We start from the raw sequence: 17,492 nt of genomic DNA, 5'->3' as shown, positions 1-17,492 counted from the left end.
ATATAAATTGTAATTTTCAACTTCATAATTAAGATTAAATCTAGAAATTAGATTAAGTTAAGTGGGGGTCTTTTTTTTTTGAAAATTTGTTTTAGGGAGATTGATTTGCATGTGAAGAGAGGAAGAGACTGTCGGGTAGTGGATTTGGTGGAAGTTAGACTTTTTGATTACGGAGTTTGACCTTGTTGGAAGAGCCACTTTCTTTTCTTTGTGACCAAAAATAAAATAAAATTTGTGATGGTGTAAGATTGAGGTAACCGTAATCTTCTCTGTATGAACCTAACCCCGCACCTAGTGGCCTACACTTAAAAAAAAAACACCATATAATGCTCTTTTTTTTATAGATCTTCTTCACTTTTTGGCTCCAAGTGTTGTGTTGGATTGGTCATGCAATGCAGCTGTCCTTTCCTTTACGTGCCTATGGAGAGAGTGTGCTCAGTTGCAAGACTGTCGATTGAAGTGGTCAATAATAAACCACTGAATTTGGTAAGTCTTTGTTTTTGTTCATCAATTAGGGAAAAGGGTTTTTATGGTCAATTGATAATGAAATGAAGATTAGCTTTCTAAATTCTAAAAGAAAAAAAGAGAAGAGAGTATTTATGTAGGAAGATGTGATTCACACTCCCCTTTAGTTATTTTGCACTCTTACTAGTGTCTTAGTATAACTAGGGAATTTTTGTTATCGCTTCGAAATAGCAGTCATGCGCTTTTGTTACAGATTACATGATGACTAATTTGGAGTCTCTATAATAAATAAAAGTACAAATTTATGAGGGCTGAAAAATGAATAAATAAATAAAGAGGGCTAATTAGGCCTAAGCTTTAGGTCAATGATTGTAAGTATATAGGTTAGATAATAAGTCTTTGATGTGTGAATTCCAACTTCCAACAAGGGTGGGGATTTTACAGGTCACTCAGTGAAAAGAAGAAAAAACAAAGCGTTTCTCTTTGCTGGGTGTTTTTAATTGGAATCTTGGTCATTTTAGTTGGTGAATGTTTGAAAATGTTGTGAGGTAAAAGCTTTTGTTAATATAAAAGAGATGAGAGCGAAAATGAAATGTCCATACAGAAACAGAATGACATCAGTGTCGTACCATTAGTGCCTAAAATTATTAAAATAAAAATATTTTACAGGTCAAAGCAGTCATTATATTCAAATCCTACTGGCTCCTGCAGTAAAACTGTGAAACTGATGCTTCTGTGTGTGTTCTTGCTTGGGTGTGTGCATGTGCGTTTTATAGAAAAGATGTTATGAAAACTCTCTCTCTCTCTCTCTCTCTCTCTCTCTCTCTCTGGGATTTGCATCTGCATTGCCCCATTAATCTTGCCTAGGGTTTGTTTTATGTGGTTGTCCCTAACTCCTGAGCCATATAGAAAAATACCCAAATTAAAGATTTTCTTTCTCTTTACAAACATGTAAGAACAAAAAATGCACCACATACTTAACTAGTTTAGTTTGCATTTTTTACTATTTTCAGAACATTTTTGGACCCACGTACTTGTATCAAATGAAAGCAAATTGTCAAAATAGTTGAGTAGGGAGTCATTATGGTTGAGAAAACTGAAAGTATTTCTTCGATCTAAAGATGACCTGAAGAGTCAGAATTGTAAAATTTTCGAACTTGAAGACAAGATAGTTAAATGGTGACAGAAATTGTTTTGTCTTTTTGTATTTTTGAAGCAAGAGTACTACTTTGGCTTTACCATTGAAGAATCTTTAGAAAACACTACATGGTTATCCCCTAACCTCCAATAGTTTGTTCTCTTTTTTGCATTGTCAAATCCTTCTTCATACTTTTTCTCCCTAATTACGATGAGGCAACAAGAATTTCAATAGAAGGGCATGAAAAATTGTTGGATAAAGTTCTTTTTCTGCTTCACAATGTGTATAATTAGATCAGAGTGGGATATAACTATTACAAATCAAACTAAGTGGAGGGATTGTCTCACCACATTAAAAAGATTGGTGGTGCAATGTAAACGTTAGTGGTTAAAATGTGTGGGTTTCACGTAAATCAACGATAAAAAGTCGTCCAAACATGCATGAGCGACTGACCATAACATAACTTTTATTAATAATACGTATTTTTTTATATATAGTTATTCTGTGTCCTTTATGTTTCTGCTGAGTAAGCCCTACATAGCTAGTTGCCTTGATTACTCATTTTATAATGCCTACGACCCTTATGATATCCCAGCTTTCAGGCATGTTGGATATGCATCCTATAGCTAGCTCTAATTTAATCCAATGTTTCCCTTATGTAGTACTTAAAAAAAGGATTAGCCCAACTTAGATATAACGTTAGCCCCATAATCTTTTCAAGCTAAAGTAACGTGAAAGTTTTGTGATACCCATTACCATATAAAGTGTACATTCCCTTGACCATCTCCCTTTGCGTGGAGATTCATGATGCTTCAGTTTTAGTGGATTCTTAATAGTGCATGCCTCACCCTTTTGTTTATTCTCGTTGCTTTTTATTTTATTTTCAAATTTTTTTCCCTGGCAGTAACAAAAACAAAAAGGAAAAAGAAAAGTTCATTTTGCTTTTGTCACATGTTATATGGTAGCAATATTTTATTTTTATAAGATCGATGAGTCTAAGTAGTGCATGCAAGCACATTGAAGAAATGATTTTCTAGTATATGATGCATATTAAAGCAAATGTGTTGTTTTGTTCCTAGGGTTTGCACAAAATTTAGCATTTCAAATTAGCTGTGGATGAAAAGAAAACAAAAAACATTGTCAAAACTTGTATTTTGAATAATGGCTATCACTATCTTGAATAATGAACATTATGCATTATGTTTTCCATAATCTACCAAAGAAAAAGATAAGTCTTTCCACTACATATAGAAAAGCAAGAGGGAGAGAGAGAGAGAGAGAGAGAGAGAGAGAGAGAGAGAGAGAGAGAGAGTGAGAGAGAGATATTTTTGGTGTTTAGAGGGAGAGAGATTAAACTGGTTTATGGTTTTGGGTAAGTAATTTTGATGGAGCTAGCACTCACTCAACTTATAAAAGGCAAAAAGACAAAAGGTGGGTTGATTTTGAATTTGGGAGACAAAATCTTTGATTTTGTGGGAGATTGTCTTTGGTTTGTTTTTTTTTTTTTTTTTGGTTGGAGGTCTCTACTTTAAGGTTGGTAGAATGTGTAGATGGCATTAGATGCATGCTAGTGATCATGATTCGAGAGAGAGAGAGAGAGAGAGAGAGAGATGTTTTTTGGAAGGGAAACAGCTTGCTCCCAAGGAGTAGTGAAGATGATGAGGTCAGTGTTTGTCCCTACCCCAATAATTGTAGAATAATATGATGGCTTGGATTGAGGCTTATAGCTTGGTGATCTTAAAAACTTTCTTCTTTTGACCTAGTCTCTCTCTTCTCTTCTGCATTATTAATTTCTGTTTTCATTAAACAAAATCACATGAATTCAAATTGGAACCACAAACTCAAAACCCTTTGGCTTTGAGTAAATTTTTCTTCTTCTTTCTTTCTTCTCTTTTCTCTGATCACAGCTGTAAAGTTTCAAAGGACAACAAAGGAGAGGACCATTCAGAAATGTGGGCCTCTGTCTTTCTCTCTCACACACACATGCATGACACACATCTATGGCTCTTCTCTCAGTCTCATCTCATGTTCCAGCCAGGGGGCGCCTTTGTTCTTTGTAGAACATGGAAACAACTTCCATAGGCTGTCATTGAAACATGCAAGTGATACTTTTTATAGCCACTGCCATCTTCAGCTCTACATAATTAATGATCTCTTTTGACCCAAAGAAAATAAAAAGAAAGTATGGTCTCTCTCAACTTTCAATAATATCTCCATCAAGTATGAACTTTGACATTGGAGAGCCATATTTTAATGCCTGCATTTTCTCTCTTTTCTTTGGGGTTTAAAATAAGACTTCATATTAGGAACTAATCTTGGGGTAATAAAATGTTTATCTATATTAACTTGACAACAATTATCCTTTTCTTTCTTAGAGCTTTTGCCAAAGCATTTCTGGATGCAGTAAAACATGCCAAATCATCCATGGAAAATCCTGCAATCACACACAACCACAAAGATTACTAGGTATTGATGTTACATAATTTGTCTCACAAACTCACAAGATAAGATGAAGATGTGTTCCATAGCCACACATATGCCAAAGGAAATTCAGAAAGCTGATGCAGCATTTCCAATGGCCCCCCATAGAGAATCAGAAGGAGAAGGCCCCAAAAACCACTGTCAAGTAGCAGCAACCTCATCAGCCTGCATTGCACATCCAATGCGTGATCCGAATTATTGTGCCAATGCCCTTCATATCTCTTCTGTTAAACAGTTAATATATTGACACTGGAAAAATCGGCATCCGATGAGTCCTTGGCTTCACTTACATAATTGAAAAGGGTCACCATCAACAAAATATCATCAAATAATGCCAAAACCAAAAACCAATCTAGCTCAAGTGTGGTTCCATAAAACAAGAAAAAAGAAATATAAAAAAATGTTCATGTTGTTGACCTTGTACAATCATGTTCATTAAAATGTGAAAACATGATCTTGCTTTTATGTTGGACTCAACAGATTGTAGGCTCTACCAAGTGAATTCATTGAAAAAGGGGCTTGATTTATGAGGAAGCTAGCTCAACAGACATACTAATTGAACTCAGCTCCATGACCACTTGGGTTGTTTTCCATTTAATGAGTCATGTCCTCAAGATTCAGTAAGTAGTGGAAGTTGATGAAACTTTACACACCAAAATCTTCATGTAGGACCATTCTCCTTCAATGACCCCAAAATGGCTACCCTACATGTGTCACTCAAATTATACCTATAGAATTTATGCTAGGACACGTGTAACGTTTCGGGTGGTCGATGGTGCTGCAAATACTAAATAGGGGTTTATTTACCACAAATGAGTGAAAATGGTTTTACATCATTACTAAATCATGGATGAAACAAGTTGTGTAACAAGAACAAGTTTTGGTCCATTTTTCATCCTACATATGCATTTACCTATGAAATTTGAGCAGTGCATTTCCATGTAACCACATATGTATACAAAAACCTAACAAACATTGCATATTCCTAGACAAAGACATTGGACATGAGTTGGTATCAACATCAAAATAACCACTTAAAAATAGGCTATCTAATGAGAATGTGGTGGTAAACAAGTGGTAAAAAAAAAGGGGATTTTTTTATGAATAGACTCATTCTAATGTGACATTTTATACAAAAATCCTTAAAGAGCCTATTTGAATAAAAAAATCTCTCAACTGGCCACTATTCATTTTCTAATTGGTTATCAGTGTGTTGCAATTTTCTAAGAACCACTTAAAAAATGACAAGTAATTAGTTGAAGATTTTTGTATAAAATGCCATATTAAAATGAGCCTATTTGTAAAAAGCTAAAAGGGTGGGTTAATATATTAGAGGGTAAATACTAAATGGTCCATATTTATTATTTTCTTCTGTATAGTATGAGGTGAAATTAAATACAAAGCCAAATAGGTGACCTTTCGGGGCTCTAGAGTCCCTTTACAAAGTCAGAAGAAAAGGACAAGAGAAGTTTGAGAGGTTTTGAGGGCCCAGCCATGGCATGTCCCAGAACTGTGAAACTTGGCTGCCAACCTGCAAGCATGTCTGGTTTCCCAGACAAAGATTTGGGTATCTTTTCACAGGGCTACAATTACCACAACCCCTATCATCAACAAATGTCTTCAAAGGGTCTTGGACTCTACAAATTCTTTGAGGCTGCTGGGTCTAGTAGTAAGAGGTGTTAGGTGACAACTTGAAATGCCCTATCCAATACAAGGCCCACTGGTCTAATGTATTTACATTTTTAGGGTCCACATAGAATAAATTGACAGCTATTTTGCTCATATCCTTCATTAATTTTACTCCCAACTTATTCATAAGATATTAAAGAAGGAAATTTTTTCTCATTCATAGAATTTTTTTATTTTCTCAGACAATGTAACACGTTACGTTTTCAAACTATCAAATTAAACTATTTATCGCGTGAATTATTGCCTAAGTACACAATTTGAATTAAAATTTGTCATCATAAGTTTCGCAAGATATGACATAACGTGTGGGATAGTCAACCCCCATCCCCACACACATAATGTCTTAGTCATTTCTTGTAGGGTAGAGCTGCACATGATGTTTCATATGCATATGGTATCTTTTTATGTGCAGACGCGTAATTGTGAGTGTTAATTTGATATGCATTGTTAGTCGATTATTAAGTTTTTAGAGTCAAATAATTGTCGAACATGATATCTGAGCTTTCGTTCCTTGAGGATTTACTAGGAAACTATGTAGAATTATATACATGTATGTAAATATAAATCCCCAAAACTTTCTTGATGCATTAATAGTTCATGGGCATTACCAAATTCCGCTATCCCTACAACAAAAAGGTTGTATGAAGATGTGAAAAGGACCACATTGAGCCTCTATATATATATATGCATCAGGAAATAACTATTCTTTTAGATTTTATCTGAGGCAAAGCAAAGAGCCTCTGGCCTTTATGGCCTCATACATACCACAACCTGCAACTCCAAAACGATATAAATTATTTGGCCCACATTTTTTTAAAAAAAAATCTTTTTATTTTGTTCATACAAAAACAGAGCCCGTGACTGTTGTCATAGATTTATAGTACACTATTAAAAGTTGGTGTGCCATCAACTCTTTCCTTCGACATCCACTTTCCCCCCAAAACAGAAAAAAGAAAAAGAAAAAGAAAAAAAAGGGAATGAAGAAGAAGAAGAAGCTTCACACACGTGATATCCTGAATTAAACAGTGAATCATAAATAAGGTAATGACAGAAATCGCAATGAATTACTAACAATTAACTCTACTGCTCTGCACCTACAGCTTGAGGTTAGACGAGTCCTTGAGCTTTGTTTTTTTTTTCTTTATACAAATAACATTAGAGCAACGAGAATCAAATATAGGATCTCGGGTGCATCTAGGTAGATGCTTTTAACCTATGATCCCATTGAAACCTGGAGCTTCTTCAATAGTGCATCTCCATACTAGGCCTTAAAAGTTTGATTTATAGTTGGAGTTACAAAATAATTTTAGCTTCACAGGACAAGAGTTCAATTATAATTCTTCCCTTCCAACTTGTAGGGTAAGAACAAATATGAAGCATTTTCTCACAAAATAGAGATATTTTAGGGCTAGCTTCGGGGGTTATGGGTTGGACTGCTTGGCTTTTTGGGCCTCCGTATTTGTTTTGAATTGTACCGGGTCACTTCCAATCCACCTTTTATTGCTGGGCCTTTTTTTCTCTTTATTTTGTCCATTTGTACGAATTTAATTCTCTAACAACGGCTAAGTTATGAAACGCTGTTTTGATGCTCAATGCCAACCAATTATGTCTTGCAAAGGCAAACATTGGATTGAAGACACAAAATGCAAAATGCTTTCAGTATATCATTTCCAAAATTTTATTATCTGGAGGAGAGACATTTCTACCAAATTCCAAACGTCAAATCATTTCCAGTATTATCTTTCATCCCAGCACCCAAGTTTCTTTAAATTTTGAATTCATGCTTCAAGTTTTCACACAGAATATACGTGGAGATTCTACAACAAAGGGTAAATATAAAATGAAAGCTACACTAGAGTTAAGCATTGTCTATTGCGACGACGACTCCGACAACAAACACAGATGCGAATGGTCTGGCATATATCCAAAGACATGCATAGCAGATAATAGATTAGCATCCACAGTAGAGTGAAATTAGCAAAGGCAGCAAGCGCAGCATATAAACATGTCCCATTGAAATCTATGAAAGATTCATTTAGCACCTAATTGGATCATCCTCCTCGCATATGAGCACCTAATTCACCAAACTGATCATCAGCTTCTACAGTATCCTCAGAAAGGCGCACTGCATCCAGTTTCTGTTTCAGGACTTCGATGGCATTAAGTAACAACTGAGAAGCTTTGACCGCACCAGTAGATTCCACTGTGAAAATAAAACTATCTTCTTTTGCAATGATATCCACAAGCCCAGGCTTCCCCATAGCTTCTGCTTTCTTGATCACTTCATCATCATAGGTGTATGCTTCAGGATCAACCACCACGACCTTTCAAAAGGAAAAGTTCAAAAAAAGAAAGAAGATTAAGATAGGCCATCAGGAATTATGACACAGAATTGAACCAATGGTGATACAATCTCATGGAAATGAACAATTTAAGCCTAAGCAAGCTGTAACAGAGACATTACAAAATTCAAATGAATTAGCTAACAAATCTGGGATCTGAATCCACTTCCTAGATGATGTATATATGTATAAAATGCACACCAAATAATTGTCTTGGAGCTCTGGCCAGTTAAAGAGCACTTGCAATAGAATCCCTCTGCTATTGGTGACTATAATTCAAACATACACAACATCATTTATCTGAAAGATGGACAACTCAGACTTTTTGTCTGTCATATGAAATTTGAATGAATGGCTTTCATTTAAATAGGAATTTTAGGAACTCCCTTTAATGGAGCCAATAAAAATATATTTGGTATTCAGATCAATTGCCTCAAGATATTCCACATAAATCAGCATGCAGCAATTCAAATATCATGGAATGACCAAAGATACAATAAGGGACTGCAAAATCTAGCGTCATGAACCAGAACCTGAAAACTAGGTCCAAAATCAAACCCTGTAACCACCAGTATAATCATCACTTGCATTCTACAGTGCCTCAATTACCCCTACCATCATAACCTGTGTGTTCCTTCCTAGAAACCACATCTTGCTACAAACAGAACTTTCAGATGCACAATCTTAACAGAAGTGGTAAACATCTACCCACCAATAACTCATGCTATTGTATAACTACTGTCTACAATCTACTTAAGACAAAAACCTTTTGGCAATTGGCTCTTCATTGGGGAACTTCCCCATTTCCATAAGTTAAGCAGCATTAGGATAATACACAATACAAGATTTCTACCTATCTAATAAAAAGGTTGATAACTAGAGGAAAAGTAAATTATAAATACAAATCGGGGAAAGGTGAATTCTAGACCCCTCCTGAGATAAAAAGAACTGCTACAAACAAATGTATTATAAGATGAAGTACCAATTAAACACATTCAGTGTCACTCCTGAGGAGAAGCAGTACATTTAACTTCCATCTCCTATTTCCCTTAAGAAGCACCAAGATACTTGATTACTTAGCAATATTCCATTAAATGTGTCCTCATGCTTAGTAAGACCAACTGAGAAGCAATCAAATGATGTATAATTGAACCACTAAGATAAGGATTCAGATAACCAGCACAGCAAGCATCTAAAGCAATGACCTTTACAAAATCAGATTACCACATCCATTAAAAAGAAGTACAAACGTAAGAAACAACCAACCTTCTCGGTTTTAGGATCAAAGTCAAAGACTTTGGTGGGACTACTTTCAACCCAAGCCTTCTTCTCATCAAGAGTCAACATATCCATCAACTCCTCATTGATTCGAATATCGGGTTCGTACATGAAAGTGACAGTGGCTGCAGGTGACCACTTGGCATGATCTTTGCCAATCCCCTTTCTGGCAATGGCCCTTAGCCTCAGCTCTTGCCCCCTTCGCAACTTCACAATGATAATCCCTCTAAAACCACACCGAAAGTAAAGTAATCCAATTTCAACAGCAAAACCATTCAACCATACCCAAATAACAATTCACATTACGACGTCAAACAAAAATTAGGGGAAAAGGACACATTACAATCTATTCCAAGAACAATACCGAAATCCTAAAAAACCCTATGAGAGAGAGAGAGGGAAAGTACGTACTTTTGTTCGGAAGATTCCATGCCGGCGGAATCGGAGAAATCGACGGGGACGACGGTGTGGTCAGAGCTGAGAAGGTCCTTGCTAGTGACGTCTAGGGTTTGGTCGGAATGGCACTTGGCGCGAAGATGAAACTCGACGGAGCAGAACTCGCACTGGCCGTCGCCGTCGCAGGCGTCGCAGTCACGTGAGAAGCGCATGCTCATGGCTCGGTCGGATGTCAATGGGATGAGGCCGAGTCTGTGGGCTATGAACTCGTCATTAAGCACGGACGAGTTGATCTCGATCTCGACGAGGTCGATGGCGACGGTGGGGACCTCGGCGATCATCACTCGCCGGAGCGCGTTGGCGACGCTGGCGTCGGTGTCGCGGAGCTCGAACTTCATGTAGTCGTCACGCATTTCACGGATTTTGACCCGCGGTAGCCTCTGGTACGATTTGCCTTCCATTTCTCTATGTCTCTCCGAGTTTCTCACAGCACCGTCTCAGAGCTTAACTGTCTCTGAGAGAGAGAGGGGTTTGGAGTGGCTGTGGGGTTTTGGGCTTTTTGTTTTGTTTTTGTTTTTGTTTTTATTTTTGTTTTATTTATTTTTGCTATAGATGGTTTTGGCTCTTGCGCCTATGGTGTTTTATTTGCTGTGCCCGCGATAGAGATCACTTGCCCTTTCAATTTTAAGTCTAGGGAAGATCAATTGAAATTAAAAGCTGCTTTTCAAGATGATTTGTGAATCACTTATGTTCTACATACATAAATATAATGAATTTTTTGTTTTTTTTTGGGTTTTGGTGCATTCATGTAGGGCAGCTCCCTCCACAAAGAAAAAAGAAGTTTTTCTTTTCGAGTACTTGGGGAAGGAGCTTACACAAATATTCATTGGGTGCTTAGGAGTTTAGAAATTCTGCTCACATGGATAGAGGTGGAAGAACTCAACCAACTGAGAAAATAAGTTTTTCTTTTCGAGTACAAGGATTGGAGAAGGGGAGGTTACACAAATATTCATTGGGTACTTAGGAGTTTCGAACCTCTGTCTACATAAATGGAGGTGAAAGAATTCAACCAACTAAGTTATATAGCTTACTACAGAAAAAAGAAGTTAATTGTCTGGCAAATATCCAAAGACTAGTTCATATATATATATATATATATTTATATATGCTAAGCAGATAATAGATTAACATCCATAATGCAATGAAATTAGTATTAGCTTAGGAACATATAATATAAACATGTTCAACAAGACGATGGAAGGAAATGCATTTAAATGTTTGCAAAGTCTAAGGTGAGCCAATGAGCCAATGAGATACACTTGCAATAACTCAAACATCATAGGACGACCAAACATACAATAAATCAGTGGAGGTACTTTGAAAATGTTGTTGCTGGAAAGCCATATATCCACTTATGAGTGCTACATGAAAACTGCTGAATCTATTACTTTGGCGGTCATGACTCTTTCACCTTCTGTCTTAACAACAATTACTTTGGGACCTACATAGTGCTCTGTTTCTTGAACTTGAATCCAATCTATGATGACAGGACCCGTCCGAATTTCAACCCGAGATTTAACCTGCGGAGACCCATCACACCCACGCGGGTTTACTCCTTAAATCGTCTCGTTTACCATAGAGGATTAAGGGCACGAGACTTTCACAAATTTGCAGTCTCCTGTAAATTGAACATTTCCCAAAATTCCCACTGCACAAAACACATTTATAACCCAACCGGCAGCATGCACAATATAATCTCATGCAATTACGTAAATGGCCTCCGGTCTTCAAATGATTCTAGCAAAACTGTCCACAAAGTTTTTAAAATAACTTAATGCATCAAACATGCATATAACAAATTCAAAATCTAATCATGCACCCCTTCACTCACTCAGTCTCCAGGACAAATCTCAATTCAACCAAGTTTCAGGACCAACAACAAGGTCCGAACCAATCTCAATAAGACCACCTAAGTGGGGTCTAATCTGTTGCACCTAGTAACTTCAGGCTGCCTCGTACCCTTGTTGAGGATCAAGCCACACGTAGCTCTTTCATATCTATCCTGGCTCCTAATATCAAATAAACCATTACCACCACACAAATACATACATTCTAGGCTTTATCCATCACCACTCATTAAACACAATCACATAATCCCCTCATACGACGGGACACACCCGGCCTCGTATGGGCTTGTCAACACGCGGCTAATCCAAAGACGCGTGCGACCTCACTGGGCCCGGCTACATTCTCACCACCTTACACAACCATATGTCCCTCATACGTTGGGACGCACCCGGCCACGTATGAGTGCAACACGCCGGCTAATTCAAAGACGCGTGCGACCTCCTGGGCACTGCTACATTCTCACGCCCTCACACAACTATATCTCCCCTCATCGTCGGGACGCACCGCCACGTGAGTGCCAACACGCCGGCTAATCCAAAGACGCGCGGCGACGTCCTGGGCACGCTACATTCTCACCACCACACAACCATATCTCCTCATACGCGTCGGGCACCGCCACGTATGGGTGCAACACGCCGGCTAATTCAAAGGCGCGTGCGACCTCCTGGTGCAGCTACATTCTCACGACCCTCACACAACCATAATAAGAAGTACGTGGGGTAGTGCGTATAGCACTGTAAACGAACATTCGATCGCTTTATTTACCTTTATACATCCACACAATTAATTATAGAAAATATAATTTCTAATTTTATATAAATCTCAACAAATAAAGCATTCCATAAACTCCCCCATTTATATTCACCAATTTATATCCTAAACCCACAATGTCCATTTAGTTCGACAACGCTCAAGACCTATCACTAAGGTTATTCTAACCCTCAAAGAAAGGTAAGACTATCTCGGAAGTCTCACGGTCAACCTAAGGTCAAACGGGCCTGCGGGGCCCACAACCTCCAAATTCCGATCTGACACTTGCTATAGGTTATACAAGGTCTAGGACACACGTCCTGCAAGTTTGGTCCAGATCGGATGGTCGGATCACTCACGATCGCACGATCGGACGGTCGCTAAAACCCTAACCTTAGGGTTGGCGTTTTCGAGTATCCGGACTCCATTTACGATCCACAATCCTACACGATCCTGGTAATACCTAGATCAACATATTATAACTTCAGGACCATCCAACGGTCCAAACCTAGCGAACCCGAAAATACGCGATATGCGATATCCGTTCGGAACTCTAACGGTATCCAAAATGAGATCCGAGCACACCTACGCGCTCGTGACATCGAGAGGATCACGGTGGGACAAAATGCCCTCATTGCCCACGCCGCCGTGGGTGTCCAAAGCGATATCGCATTGCCGGAAAACTTCCAAATCGTGAGCCAAGACTCCTACCCTAGGTAATACACCTAATTTGGAGTCACTATTGTTCTTGGGCATACCCCAAAATCGACGGAAGTGGCGGAATCGCGATCGCAAAACCGGCGAATTTCAATCGTAGATCGAGCTACTTAGCTTCAAAATTTATGAAATCCTACCCAACCATCAGCTAGAGCATGCAGAAGGGATGAATTTTCATACCTTGATTGCCAAAAATGGCGGCGGACGACGGAGAACGGCCGGCGGTTTCGGCAAGCGGTTTTCTTGATTTTCGGCGAAATCCCACCGGCTGGCGAGACCCGCTGGGGTAGGAAGAGGACGGCGGCGCGGTCATTTTGGTACCGGCCCGTCGACTTTGGTGGCCGGACGAACGAACGGCCGGCCAAACGTGTTGTAGTCGAAAACCAGAGAGAGGAGAGAGAGAGAGAGAGAGAGAGAGAGAGAGAGAGAGAGAGAGAGAGAGAGAGAGAGAGAGAGAGAGAGAGAGAGAGAGAGAGAGAGAGCAATTCCGTCTTTTTAACCAAAAATCCAATTTCCAAATATTTACGATTATGCCACTGAGCTTCTTTTGATCATATCTCTCTCGTTACAACTCCGATTCGAGCCCACTACGTGTCTACGAACTCATCTCACCGTGCTCTACGCAACGGTACAACCGGAATTCCCAAATTCCTTCCGGATAAGAAAATGACTAAAATACCCCTATCCCACGGGTAATTTCTCAATTCCACTTAAATTAATTAAACATGGGATAAATTTGGGGTTGGGGTGTTACATATGACCTTTAAATGGTTCAACTTTATAAGACCGAGCTCATTCAGTTTCGAAAATCCTTCTTCAAAATGGAGCTCCTTGAAACTAAACGCCCCATAGATCAAAAGTCGCACTAAAAAAAAATATATTAAAGATGGGCCATCATGAATTATGATACAGAATTGGAACAATGGTGATATAATCGCATCAGGGAAACTGTTATTATACTATTTATTTTTTTATTTGGCTTTTTATCACAAAACGTCCCTGACGTTTGCGAAACTATCAGATTGTATCCTTAAATTTTTTTGTATCACTCATGGTCCCTAATGTTAATATAGATGCTCTTAAATAGTCAATCTGTAAAAAAAGAAACTGTTAAATTCAAGAATATAATCGTCAAATCAGTCCAAAATTATACAATATATATTTTTTATTTCCTTCCCTTCTATCTTTCTTTCTTCTTCTTCGACTTTCTCTCATTCTTGTCTTCTTCTTCTTTCTCTCCGCCAGATTCCTTAAGGATGGTTTGCTTCTCATAAACTCTCTCAAGTTTGCAGATAGAATGTTGTGGTGTCTGTTCACTTTAATTCAACTCACCCTCAATTCAATCTCTCTCTCTCTCTTCCTCACTATGAAGTTCTTCCATGGCGGTTGGGCACTTTGCCGCCACAAACCCCAAACCCCAAACCCATCTATCTCATCCAATCCTCATACAATTAGGACCCAACCCTTTCTTTGGGCCATGGCTTTAGCCCAAGAGATCATCTAGCTATTTTCCCCAAATAAGATGTTTTACTTTTATGTGTATTCAGGAGTTGGTTAGTTTTTCTCTATCAACCGATTGCCAGTTGGCAATCAAAGCTAGCTGCATAAACACCAATCTTCTCGGTGGTAAAGGCATGAATGAAACTATAGTTGATTTCTTTTCTTTCCCAAACCCCAAACCCATCTATCTCATGGGAGCTTCTACAATGAGGAGTTAAAGTGAGGAGGTTATTTGAGGAGACCGATCCGTCCGTCAAAACATTTAAAATATTTAAGTCCCATGATTTCTTTACATTTGTTGATGGTGAGATTCACTCTTCAAATAACCTCCTCACTTTAGTTCTCATTATAGCCTATTGGTCTATCTCATCCAATCCTCATACTGTTAGGACCCAACCCTTTCTTTGGGCCATGGCTTTAGCCCAAGAGATCATCTAGCTATTTTCCCCAAATAAAATGTTTTACTTTTCTGTGTATTCAGGAGTTGGTTAGTTTTTCTCTATCAACCGATTGCCAGTTGGCAATCAAAGCTAGCTGCATAAACACCAATCTTCTTGGTGGTAAAGGCATGAATGAAACTATAGTTGATTTCTTTTCTTTTCTTCCTTCTGTATTTTGCTAAGTTCCTTTTCAAGTCCAAGGTCTCAACATTTGGTATCTAGAGCCTGGTTGTGACCATGGGAAGAAAAAGGCAGACAACAGCCTCTATGGAGGTTGTTGCCATTGCGGGAGTCGAGCTTGATGCTCAACATGAGTTGTGGGATTCTCAAATTTAGGAGGTCCAGGCAGCGGTGACGGCGCTAGCGGTACAACAAGCGGCGGTTCAGTCGAATATGTCAAATGTGCAGAAATCTTTAGCCGCTCACCAAGATCAAAACGTCGCTTTTCCAAAAGTTGATGTTGGAGGAGATCCGTGCTCTTTGCAACCGCAATTCACCACATGTATCGACTCAATCAGAACTTATTACGCATACTGGACCACCACCACATAGCACGGTCCTGTCTTCAGCGGCTATCGTGCTAGGATCTCCAGGGGCCATGGCCACGACGGGGGGTATTTTCTCAACTAATCACACCTTCACAGCACCTAATCATCCAATATTTGCGGGTGCCGGACCCGGTTTGGGATTTTTGACGTCAAATCCGTATATTCCACCAGCGGTTGTTCTACCAGGAGCATCGACTATGGGGTCACCATCATTGCCACACCAGTTTCCAATACCTCAATACTACTCTCAGCCACCACTAAGAACTACGGTGAACCATCCGCTAGTCGGAGTACACACCCCCCTTCAGGACCGTTCATGTCACCAGGACCACACATCCCCTATCACTCAGCATCTCAGATGATGCCGATAAGGCCAAGACCTCATTCTCCCTATTTTTCTAACATGAAACCCATGAAATTGGATCTTCCTCGTTTCTATGGGGAAGACCCCTATGGTTGATTGGCAATGGTGGAGCGATTCTTGGAATACCACGAGGTAGAAGAATCCAGAAAAGTCATGGTGGCAGCTATGCATATGGGTGGTGACGCAGCCCTCTGGATGAAATGGTATGAGGCCAGGTATCCGAGAGACTCATGGGCCATTTTTTCCGAAATGCTTCTTCAATGATTTGGGCCAGGAGAGGCCCTGAATATTAACATGGCTCTTTCACGGATATGGCAAACGGGCTCCGTGGCAGAGTTTTGGGTGTATTTGTCGGAGGTCTAAAGGAGGAAATTCAAGATGATGTTTTAGCTCTTGAGCCCAAGAATTTGGCCCGAGCCATGGAACTAGCCCAAATTTATGAAAATAAGCAGATTAAGAAAAGGGCTTCATTTAGGGCAAATAATACCAAATCCCTCCAGCCACCTTCGTCCCCACGAATGAAGCCACACTTCTCCACATCACCTCCAAACCCACGACATTTGGAAATCGCCCAGAAGGACTAACAGTACAGCATAAGACTCAGTTCGAGCTACAAGAATGCCGTTTGAAAGGATTGTGTTTCTACTGTGATGACCCTTATGTTCCAGGTCATAGATGAAAACAGTCCTGCGTTTTCATGATTGAGGTAGAAGGAGACGATATAGGAACGGTGGAGGCAGGTTCAAGTGAAGGTCTAGAGGCTATAGAGGAAGACCCTGTTAGGGGAATGATCACAAAACTGAAGTAAATGATGGAAATATAAACTGAGGCAGAGAGTGTTTGTAAACCAGAAAATTATTCAAAAACTGATTTTTGTTAACTTCTCTGATATATATATTACAGCAGCCTATAACATGACTATTTATAATAACAGTCAGACTTTTTGATAAACAGACATAACTCTTGGATTAGTTCCAAGAGTTCCAGACACAACTCTTGACTTCTAAAGAGATACAACTCTTCCTAAACATAATCTTTTCATCAAGAGACACAACTCTCTACTTTAACAACTGATACAAATGTATTACGTTTAACACTCCCTCTTAATGCATTTGTCCTGCGACATTTAGCCTTTCTCTGAAATAGTAGAACTTCTCTCTTGGAAGTGCTTTTGTAAAAACATCTGCAATCTGCTCATCAGTACCACAGAATTTCAGTTCAATCTCTCTGTCTTCAACCAATTTTCTGATAAAATGATGACGAAGTTCTATGTGCTTTGACCTGCTATGAAAGACTGGGTTCTTTGTCATGGCAATTGTGGACATGTTATCACAGTACAATTTTGTTGGAGTGTTTTGTTCTTGACGAAGATCTGCTAATATTCTTCTAATCCAAACTGCTTCACATGCTGCACTTGTGGCTGAAATATACTCTGCTTCGGCTGTTGATAATGCCACTGTACTTTGCTTCTTCGAC

General features: G+C 39.0%; 1 protein-coding gene and 1 pseudogene across 1 annotated transcript; one reads left to right on the top strand and one right to left on the bottom strand.

The window, feature by feature from the left end:
* Positions 1-7,694: 7,694 nt before the first annotated feature.
* LOC103335337 (DNA-directed RNA polymerases II, IV and V subunit 3-like) lies at positions 7,695-10,350 on the bottom strand. Its single transcript, XM_008238347.3, has 3 exons — positions 9,805-10,350; positions 9,382-9,619; positions 7,695-8,097 (listed from the first exon to the last, which is right to left on the bottom strand). The coding sequence occupies exons 1-3, from the start codon at positions 10,248-10,250 to the stop codon at positions 7,825-7,827; spliced, it is 957 nt and encodes a 318-aa protein (XP_008236569.2). The 5' UTR covers positions 10,251-10,350; the 3' UTR covers positions 7,695-7,824.
* A 5,079-nt stretch (positions 10,351-15,429) lies between these two features.
* On the top strand, positions 15,430-16,878 carry LOC148916225 (uncharacterized; annotated as a pseudogene).
* Positions 16,879-17,492: the final 614 nt, after the last annotated feature.

Source organism: Prunus mume, linkage group LG6 (genome assembly GCF_029339155.1).
Source record: "Prunus mume cultivar Tortuosa linkage group LG6, ASM2933915v1, whole genome shotgun sequence".
Taxonomy (NCBI): Eukaryota; Viridiplantae; Streptophyta; class Magnoliopsida; order Rosales; family Rosaceae; genus Prunus; species Prunus mume.
The sequence above is the reverse complement of the archived record's forward strand: the minus strand, read 5'-3'. Positions and strand labels throughout refer to the sequence as shown.